Here is a 10,384-nt window from a genome sequence, read left to right as displayed (position 1 = left end):
TCATTTTTGATGCATTTAAAGCTTAGGCCCCTACATTTGAGCAATCCAGCTGCATCAAATTAAACTGTAACAAAGTCCGTCAGTGGTAGATTGGTGAACGGCTTACTCAGCAGAGTCAACTCAATAATCACTCACACGGAGCACACTGATGAACTGTCCATCACAACACACTCTAAACAACAAAAGAGCTGGTTATCTGTAAGATAGATTATCTTCAAGAACCGTCTTCCATCTGAACGTCAAGCCCACAGTGCCTTTGCTCTTTACTGTGCAATCAGGTGTCCGGGATAGGGACAGAAAAAAAGATGATCTTGAATTTATTTTGGCTGTGACGTTTGTACCCTGAACCACAATCGCAGCCCAAATTGTTGTATTGGAATCCTTCATTGCAAGCAATTGTGAGTAGTGCATTTGACTTGTAGTATTTCTATTCTTCAGTTACAAATTATTCAGCGGTATCTTTCCAGGGGTTTAATGAATAGCGATTCATTCTGTTCACTGGTGGCGAGGATTTTCAGGCAAATCGGCTGAACCTAGACTACCAATGATTTTATCAGCAGTTCCATGCGTATCCACAACACTATCTTGCCTCATTAATTGGAGACAGTTGTGTTTTTCTGTGCTTACATTTGCACTCTGCACCCAAGTGCCATCTTTGAAGAAGAAATAGAACAAACATTCCAAGAGAAGAAAAACATCTTCATTTGCTGTTCAAACACTTTTTAACTGAGAAAAGCAGCGATGAGACACAGCCAGCAGTCCAAGACATCTGGAACCACAATGTGTTCATGTGTTGACATTTGCAAAAGAGTATCAGGGGAAAAACACTATCAGACTGATGCAGTGCGTCATTTTATTTTCTTTCAGATCTTTTTTATTGTAGGCAAAAAATCTTCAGAGACATCTGTCCCAGCCAGTGCCATATACTCTGAGGATGCAAACACATCTCTACCTTTGTACTGTCTACACACACACACCCAGCACACAAGCGTTCAATAACACCTCAAATGCAACCAAAGAAAGGAAGGAAGGCTCTTTTAAGGGAATACAAAAATATGTTTTTTTATTATGGCAGAAAAGAACCAAAAACAAACAACAACAACACGAAGAAAAAAAGCACTTGTAGAAAAAATACAAAGCTCTCTGGCATATTCTGTAGTTGTTCCATGGCAAAATTTAACTTATTTTCTGGTCAGAAGTGCTGCTTGAGGAATACGAGTAAGCCTTCCCTAGTACTATCCTGTCCCGGAGTAATTTGAAGAAGGCATAATAATTACTGAAGAGAATTAAAGCCAGCGATATCGTCTGGTGCCACTTTTCTGAACAGATCAAGGAGTAGAGCTGGTAGAATATCATTGCCCCCTCCAGGATGATAAGGATGTTCAATATTCGCAAGGGCTTGTTGAAGAAAAACTGCGGAAGAGAAAGAAAGACACGACAGGTGCAGACTGGGTAAGTGCACATCATGTTTGTTAAAATCTCATGCGTGCTTATCCTCACCGACATACATTCATATACATGTTCACTCTCAATCTCACTGTCACTCATTCATAAATATGCCAACACATTCTCACTGACATATATTCATATACAGTTATATTCTTCCTGATATATATTAACATGTTTTGTCACATATTCTCACTGACATATATTCATAAATATTCATGTATGTTGTCACACATTCTCCCTGATGTATACTTATAAATATTCTCACTGACATATAGTCCCATATATTGTCACACATTCTCCCAGATGTATATTCATATGTATTCTTCCCAATATATATTCATATACATTATATACTCACGCATACTAAACATTCTTAAAACCCACCACTCATTATTATCTCATTTACTAAAAGGTAGCCCTTTCAGTAGAATTGCAATGCTATTGCAGGGAGTTTGATGGGGTGGAAGAGATGTATAGGGTACATGCTGATCCACACATTGTGCTGTAGGAGGTACTATCCTGCAGGTGAGATATTAAACTGGGGCTCCAGGGCTGTTCGTAAGAGCAGAGGTGCTAACCCTGTTGTCCTGGCTAAAGTTCCCCCTTCACTGAGCTTGATCTGCTGAGTAGTGGAGCTGCTGTGTGTCACCCAAGAGGGAGAGCTATGTAAAGTAATTACCATTACTTACATAAAATCGATAATGTGATACATCCGAAGGAACTGCTACATTATAGTGACCCATTGCTTTATAGACGTTCTTGTTGTGTTTGACCAGGACTCCGTGTGGCCACATGTACTCCTCTGTCCACCTGTGAGGAAAACACTGGTCATTACAACAGAGCTCGGCTATAGGAAGGAGATGTGGAGAATGAGCTTTTAACGACCAGAGGCGATGTGGATAAAGCTGAAGGCAACAATTTAGCTGCCAAATCCCTGGCAACAGCATCTGATACCTGTTTATAATTAAAATAACACTTGCCATATGCTCCTATTGACAGACAGTGCTTATTATATTCGGGGTCAAGCGGGGCGCTGGAATCCCGCACGACGCCAGTGGCCTGAGGTTGCTGCCGTACGGAGAGCCCGCGGGCAGAGAATGGTGAATGTGGCCCCGAAACTCGAGAGAATGGTGAATGTGGCCCAGAAGATGATCGGCCGTGGTCTCACAGAGATGAAACAGCTCTATGAGGACCGCTGCTGTGGTAGAATTCTGGCCATCACAGAGGACAGTCACCACCCCGGGCATGAGCTCTTCACCCCACTGCCCTCAGGCCAGAGATACAAGAGCATTCGCACACTTATCACCAGATTCCTCAATAGCTTCTATCCAGAAGCAGTGCGATTGGCAAACACATTTGGCCATGCCCCTCGGACCACACCTACACTATCTATCTCATTACGATTTCTTATTTACTGCACATCTTCAGGCATCGTTTACATTCAAACTGTTTACTTGTACATTGTCTACTGTTTGTTTGTATATTGTCTTGATGCACTGTCTGCACTTTGTGTTTTTACACTTTTTAACAATCGAGAGACTTTCTGTAAGTAAGAATTCCATTGTACCAGTACACGAACTGGTTCCACATGGCAATAAAGCTCGTGTTCAAGAGCCGCGGGGCCGCTGGACTCACGTGTGCTGCAGGACGTTGGAGCAGAGCGAGGGGTCCACTTTCTGCCAGCAGCCCAGGTGGGCGGCAGCCTTATGCAGGAGGTCGCAGTAGCGCGGGGGCAGCAGGTGGCGCATCAGGATCACGGAGGTGCTGACCGCCACCAGGATGAAGAGCTCGCAGGACCACCTCTTGTCATAGTACTGCGTGCTCTGCAAAAAGGAGAGAGGGATCTGAGGACCACCTGCGCAACGGCAACTTAAAGCACCGCTCAGATCACCCTGCAGTCCAGGGGCAAAGGGCAGCAATGTGATCAGTGGCTGTCGGTCACATTTAAAAAGGGCGATTAGTTTATTGGTGTTCATCCACAAACAGCAGAGCACTCTCCAAAGCTTCTACAGTCTAATAGTAGAAAGTGCACAAAACTTGTAATACCACTGGTAAGGCAAAAAAAATAGACATGCAAAAATAACCACATTAAAAAAAAGCTTATACAGATAATTATTTACAGGATTTCTGCATCTCTTAGTGAAAAACTAGAGTTGCTCTAGTGCCCAAAGCCAAGGCACAGCCTTTAACACCTAGACAAATGAAAAATGGCAGATCAACCGCGCACACCTTCAGAGGAAGGGCAAAACACAGTCCTCGTGAAGGTCTGGTGGCAAGTCTTGAGACACGCAAGAGCCAAGCAGGAAACTCACTTTCACAAACCAGACGGGGACGAAGGCCACGTAGTAGGCGCTGAGCATGGAGCTGACCAGCACGTCCTTCATGCGCGAGTTGAAGTCTGCCTTGAGGTACTCCACCTCCTTGCGGATGAGGTCCGGCGACAGGCAGCAGGCGTGGGTGGGCATGGCCTCCTCCCCCCGCAGCTGGCTGGTGTGCTGCTTCCAGGTCTCCTTCAGCACGCTCAGGTAGTCCTTGCCCCTGCCCCCGTGCGCCGGCCCGCCCTCCCTGGCGCCGATGCTGGTGACCGGGGCCAGGGGGCCGGGCCCTCGGACGTCGCAGTTCAGCCGGAAGAAAGGGAGGTACATCCCGAACCTGAAACCGTTCCAGTCGCCCCCGTTAGTCAAGAGCCCCTTCTCTGGGCTCTCCTGCATGCAGGCAAATAACAAAAACACGCTGAACACAATGAAGACCTGCACTCCTAAAGCCTACTGGATACTTCGTTTGTTCAGAGCTCCACCTCAGCGGACACGTCGGGACCAAGACCAGGTGAGGAAGCCGCATATGAAAGCAGACTGCACTGCGTGCAGGGGGAACAAACGGTGTTGTTTGGAGTGTGATTCTCATTAACTGTGATTCTCATTGTGCCAGAAGCCATTTCACCCTGCAGCTCGCCACAATCTTCCGCCAGTGGCCTCTACTTGTTAGCTCTGCTGCTTTCTCTCAGCACTAACAGTCAATTGCAGAACAACACCTATTGAACGATGCATTTTACTTTCAGTCTATCGGACGTCAGCTTTAGCCCAGGTTACATACGCCTGTGCCACAACTGATTCCTACCGCAAACTCATTAGGATTTTTGTTGCCTACTGTGATTGGCTCAGTCACGCAAATGACGTCTAGTGTATGCTATATTGTTTGAAAGCAGGTAATGATTTTAAACGGTTCTAAAAGTTATAACTGAAAAGAGGCTAACTATGTTATTTCTGCCATGTCGAAAAAAGAGAGATCGATGCAGAGGGTCGAAAATTCAACGACAGATGGTCAGAAGAGTACTTCTGTGTCCCTTGGAAAGAGAAGGTAATGTGTCTTATCTGTCAGGAAACAATGGCCGTGGTTAAAGAACACAGCACAAAAAGGCGTTACGAGACAAAACATCAGGCTACGTTTTCCGAATACACAGAAAAATTAAAACAGTAGAAAAAGTCGCTTCAGGGGCAGCAAAAACCGTTCAAGAGGAGAAAACATTGCAGCTACCCGAACTGGTTATCAAGTATCACAGCTTCTAGCAGCAGCTGGCCAACCCTTCACGGGCGGTGAGTTTATTCAGCAGTGTAGGCAAGAGGTCGCGGAGGAGATGTGCCCAGAGAAACGCAACCTATTCCAGTCGGCGAGTTTATCAGCTAGATAGAGGATTTCTCAGATGGCCCTTCAAGGTTAGTAAAAATGTTTTAGTGGCCCTTGGTCTAAAAAGTCTGCCAACCCCTGTTCTAGAATCTAGAGTATTGCTAGTTGAGTGCTGCCCTCTGCTGGCCCGGTCCAAAGCGAGCGGCTCTGGACAGACTTCGAGCTCTAGCAAGAAGCGACTGCCTGGAGGGGCAGGGACTGCTCTGAAACGGAAACAAGGCAGCGCCTTGCCACCATCTCGAGAGAGTGGATGCGAGGTGCCAGAGTGATGTGAGAGTCGGGCGGAATCTCCACCCTTCCATTTTCCGAGCGTTTTATCCAGTCCATGGCCGAGGGGGAGCTGGAGCCTATCCCAGCAAGCAACAGCGGGAAGGCGGGGTACACCGTGGACAGGACAGTAGTCCATCGCAGGACGCACACGCACACGCACAAGGGCCACTTTACCCAGAAAACAGATAACCCACTGTGTCTTGGGACTGTGGGGGGAAACCCACACAAACACGGGGAGAACGTACAAACTCCACACACCCTGGAATTGAACCCGGGGCCCCAGTACGGCACAGCAGCAATGCCGACCACAGCGCCACTGCGGCACGCCCGCAAGGAAGCTCGGTTCTCGAAAAAAAAAAGTCTGGAAAGCAAACGCAGAGCAGAGTGGCGGAGTACTCACGGGTAACACAGGAACAGCAGGTTGAGGAGCGAGTACGTCCTGCAGAGGTGTATCATGGAGCGACACAGGCTCCAGCCGGTCCCCGTCAGGACCGCGAACCGGGCCGTCACCAGGAAGACGGAGTGAGGGACCGACAGCCGGCTGCTCTGAGAGGCCTGAATCGGAACGACAGAGGACATCGGACCTCAGGCGAGTGATCTCTGCTGAGCCCCGCTGACAAAACGCTGCATTTTCTTAACAGACTGCACCTCTGTTTGCCTCATGCCCTTCTCAAGGTATTTCAAAACACTGCAATCCAGTCCTACTTACCTGATGACTCGACGTCCCAAGAGGCTTGTTTGTTATTTAAAAGTTGGATGTGGGCATTATAGACCAGAGCAACGAAAATCCTCTTCACAAATTCTCACTGCTTGATTTAAAAACTAATTCATGGTTTTCTACTGTGAAACACCCATTGATGTTTTATTTAAGACACTAAATCTTCAACAGATTTAGCTGCTGTTTTATTTTAAGTGCACATGCGCAGCAATATTGCCAACACCTTTGCTGACAAGTGAAAGTGTTAAGGAGTAGATCGTGTTTTTACCCCGTTTTCTGATAAGAACCATATAAACCTGCAGGACTGACCTCAAATTTACAACGTTACATTTTACCTCTTTCACAATGGCTGCGATCAGCCTGCGCGCCAACACAGTGATAGTGAAGACAAGCAGGTTGTAGTCAATGAGGTGGAAATTCTGTAAAAGAATAAGGAGAAACTGTTATGTCTGTATAAACTGGACTACACTGGCACTGCAGTGATCTTAATTTGTATCTCATCCAAATCCATAAGGAGTGCAAGTTCACTCAGATCACTTTTTAAATCATGTTAATGCAAGCGACTTCCAAAGTTTATGGTATTTTGCTTTCTTTAGGCCTTAAAAGCAAAAAGCACTTAATATCTAAACATTTTATTATCGCTGTCATCAGACATAATTGTCACTTCCAGACGAAAAGAGCCGGGTCACCTCAGTGTTGTGCTGCAGGGAGCACAGATCCATGCCCCGCAGAGCAGAAAGCAATCCGGCTTTTATTCCAAAACATGGAATCATTTTTCAAGTCGATGATTCAAGAACCTATCCTATAAGCTATAAAACTTTTTTTTTTAAATAACAAAACGGCAGTGTAATTTTTACTTTTCTCTGTAGTCAAGATCTATTTTTTCCCCACAAAGTGCACAGAGCTGCCTTTAACATGAAAGGCATCATACGATATCAGTGATAATAATTTTACGTGCTTGTGCAGCACACAGACAAAATTAGAAAATTTATTCCAAGGTCCCGGGCTGCTCTCTTTCTTAAAGCAGCCCTGCAGGGGCTCCAGGCCAGAGGGATTTAGCAAACTTCCCAGCCTCAAAACCTCTGCCATAAGCACGAACCGTGAAGAGCGATTTCTACTGAGTGTTTAGGGGGTCCTGCCGTGCTTGCAGAGACGAACCCCAGTGCCTCTTAGGGGGTGAGCAGCCTCTTACCAGGGAGGTGTGGGAGGGGGGGTGCGAGGCGGGGTACCACCACACGGTCTTGTAGATGTTGATGTAATGGACGAACAGAGCGATGAGGTGGCAGAAGAAGAGGTGGAGCTCGAACAGCACGCTCTTGTCCATGGACAGCTCCGGGATCTTGCAGTGCTTCAGGGGCACCACCGTCTGGGCGGCCAGAGGGGGGCTGGACATCCCTGTGCCGGAGCCACTCCTGAGGACCAGCAGAGACACACAGGCGCCGTTAGCGTCACGCGCACACGGCACGCTGGATGAGCACGTGCCTGTCCCCGGTGGGGTCATGCTCGTACTCTCCGTATTGCGTTCTAATGGGCCGCGCGTGACAGGGCCCTTGAAGGCAGTGAAATGAATGGGGTCACAGAATCAAGACCGATATTATACAGAACACAGAACCAGGATCAATAAAAGTTCAAACATTTTACATATGTTTATATGCCTAAAATGTCACCAACGCTAAAATGGGGTGTGTGGTCAAATTCTAATTACAACGAAACAAGCGGATGAAAATAAAGAGTTCGGTGTTTGGTGTGAATTTGCCTGGCTAAGAAAATGACAGCCTTGGCCTGAAAGTCAAGGCTGACCAGATGTGCCTCTCCAGCGAGGAACAAACCAGGGAGGCAGCTGCAGGTGTGAAGATGAGGAGGGGAAGGAGAAAAGAAGGTGCAGGGTTCAGGGTAGCTGGTGCATATTTACACGTGAGAGAGCTGTGCTGCCTCTCTGCCCTTCAACCTGAACTGGCTACTGGACATACATGGCTTAAAACACATCAAGCAATGTTATGTAAAAATTGCATAGCACACTAGCAAGGCCTCACTTACAATACTACGTATTCAATACTGTGTATTCTACTACGTATGGTCACCAGGTTACAGGAAAGATACAGCTGCTCCTGAATCAGTCCAGGGAAGAGCAACATGGTACACTCCTGGGCTGCAGGGAATGTCCTACACTGACAGACTGAAAGAACAGAATCTTTTCAGTCTTGGACAAAGATTACAAGAGGACTTGATACAAGTACTGAAAACCCTCAAGGGCACAAAATCAACCCAGCAGATGTCCTTAAAATCAACAGCGCAACACGAACCAGGGGTACACAGGGGGAAACTATGTGGAAGTAGATATAAAACTGAGGGCAGGGGGCAGTTCTTCACTTCAAGAGTAGTGGGAGTCTGGAATAAACTACCTGGCTACGTTGTTGAAGCAGTTGCCCTGGCTGGCTTCTTTCATGAAGCAGCTGGATGAGTTCACCAGAGGATCAACTCACTGCTGATAACCCCCCGGGATCGACGGGCCAGACAGCCCCCTTCCATGTGCGACCTTCCTTGTGCACAGAAGGAGCTCATCTTAGCCAGGCCTGTGCGATTTAACTGACCGGGGAGCTCCGAGGAGCTGCTGGCTCGGCTCGGCTCGGCTCGGCTCGGGCCGGCCGCGACTCACCGGGCGCGGGACCGGACCGACGTGACGGGGGAGCTGGTGGAGTGGCTCCCATTGCCCACGGAGCCCGGCTCGTTCAGGGGGGATCGGCAGTAGGAGGTCCGGTTCGGTCCTCTCCTTCCGCCGGCCATGCCAGAAAAGGCCCGCAGCAGTCTTCTCCTCTCAGCCGGAACCTGGGAAGGGAAGGAGAGGAGGCCCTCAGCGCGCGGCCGCGGGCGGCTCGCTCCAGCGACATCACGGCGCTTCGGCAAAGAGCCGCCAACCCAGGGCAGCTCCTCAACAAAGCAGCCGAGCTCTCTGCACCGCCGAGACACCCCCATCCCGGCCAGACGGTTCCAGGACATGACATTTACAAAAAGAGGGGAACGTTGTGCAAAGCAAGCTGGCTGTTTACCCCCGCGGTGGCACACTTGCAGTAAGGAGACTCTAGGAGACTCTGCTAGATTACTGTGAACTGTCCAACTACTGAGCAAGGCTGAAACCATCTCAGGTTGTTCCCAGGAAACGCAGAAATGTAGGCACTTATCCCCCTTGTGTGATTCAAGAATGTTTCTAAGTGGGAGGAAACAATTTGGTAGGTTTGTAGTTAATTGACCGAAAGCCGTCTCATTAAAGAAACAAAGGTATCAGCTTCCACAGTATGGGCTTGTTCCACTCTCCCACAGCTCTTTGTGTAATGTAGTGACTATTGTTCCGATCAAAGGATCCTAACCTGTCGTTTTCTGAAAGAAGCTAGGTTATGGACATCAGCAAGGGCTGGCAGCCTGTCCCACGCTACTGCACCGGGTGAAGACGTGCTTACTGCTGTGAGGTTTAAATGCTCTTCCACATGCAAACGACGCTTGCTACCACTGCAGCATCTCAAATGTAAAGAGACTATTTATTGCAATCACAATACGAACTTATAGCAGGAGGCGAACGAACTAAACGAATCACACTGCAAAACTAAATACAGGCCACAGTACAAACAACCCGGTAAATTATTGTCTTATTTCGAGCGCTGAGTTCACAGCTCGGGCAAGAATCAAAACACTGCGCCAAGGCTGAGGCCTAACATCAACATTTCGTGCCTTGTGCTCGGTAAACACTCGCACACGAACCTTCTGGCTTACCGATGGCGGCTTTTACGCCGAGACGGTGGAGCAGTTCATAAAAATGACTGGTTCTAGGTCCTGGCGGTGAGTGAGTTTTAAACAGTTTCCAGAAAGCACGGACGCAACTTTCATTCTGCAAAGGATGAAGAGCGACCCGCAGCTCTGGAAACAGGAAGGGGGCGCGGACTTGTTTGAAGACAAACCAGGAGATGTTTTTTTCTTAAAGAGACACGATGCATGTAGCAGAGTTTCTATCACAGCACACGTGAAGCCACGGTGCTTTATCTTTCAGTAATGCGCTGTATTCGAATAGGTTGTGAAATTATTGATTAGTGCATTACATGGTTTACAACAATCTGGTCTTTCTATTGATTTAAATAATCTGGGTGATCTACAACTTGTTTTTTTTATTATTATCAGAGCCTGGATACTGCCATCCCTTCTTTTTATCTTGTTATCTTCCTAAATCACCAGGGCGTGATTCAGTGGCTCTGATCTGGCAGAAAAGATTGATTT

The 10,384-nt window shown here is 47.6% G+C and overlaps 1 protein-coding gene across 2 annotated transcripts; it reads right to left on the bottom strand.

The window, feature by feature from the left end:
• Positions 1–1,035: 1,035 nt before the first annotated feature.
• On the bottom strand, positions 1,036–10,051 carry tmem39b (transmembrane protein 39B). 2 transcript variants are annotated; one of them, XM_088931593.1, is made up of 9 exons: positions 9,887–10,051; positions 8,778–8,947; positions 7,314–7,533; positions 6,457–6,540; positions 5,804–5,958; positions 3,762–4,101; positions 3,085–3,272; positions 2,139–2,259; positions 1,036–1,413 (listed from the first exon to the last, which is right to left on the bottom strand). In XM_088931593.1, exons 2-9 carry the CDS (start codon positions 8,903–8,905, stop codon positions 1,177–1,179), a joined length of 1,473 nt encoding a protein of 490 aa, XP_088787719.1. In that variant the 5' UTR covers positions 8,906–8,947; positions 9,887–10,051; the 3' UTR covers positions 1,036–1,176. The 2 variants fall into 2 exon arrangements, with proteins under 2 accessions (XP_088787719.1, XP_088787720.1); XM_088931594.1 differs by having other exon boundaries at positions 9,875–10,032.
• Between the last annotated feature and the right edge of the window lie 333 nt (positions 10,052–10,384).

The sequence above is a fragment of the Atractosteus spatula genome, chromosome 14, assembly GCF_055471065.1.
Source record: "Atractosteus spatula isolate fAtrSpa1 chromosome 14, fAtrSpa1.hap1, whole genome shotgun sequence".
NCBI classification, from domain to species: domain Eukaryota; kingdom Metazoa; phylum Chordata; class Actinopteri; order Semionotiformes; family Lepisosteidae; genus Atractosteus; species Atractosteus spatula.
The sequence above is the reverse complement of the archived record's forward strand: the minus strand, read 5'-3'. Positions and strand labels throughout refer to the sequence as shown.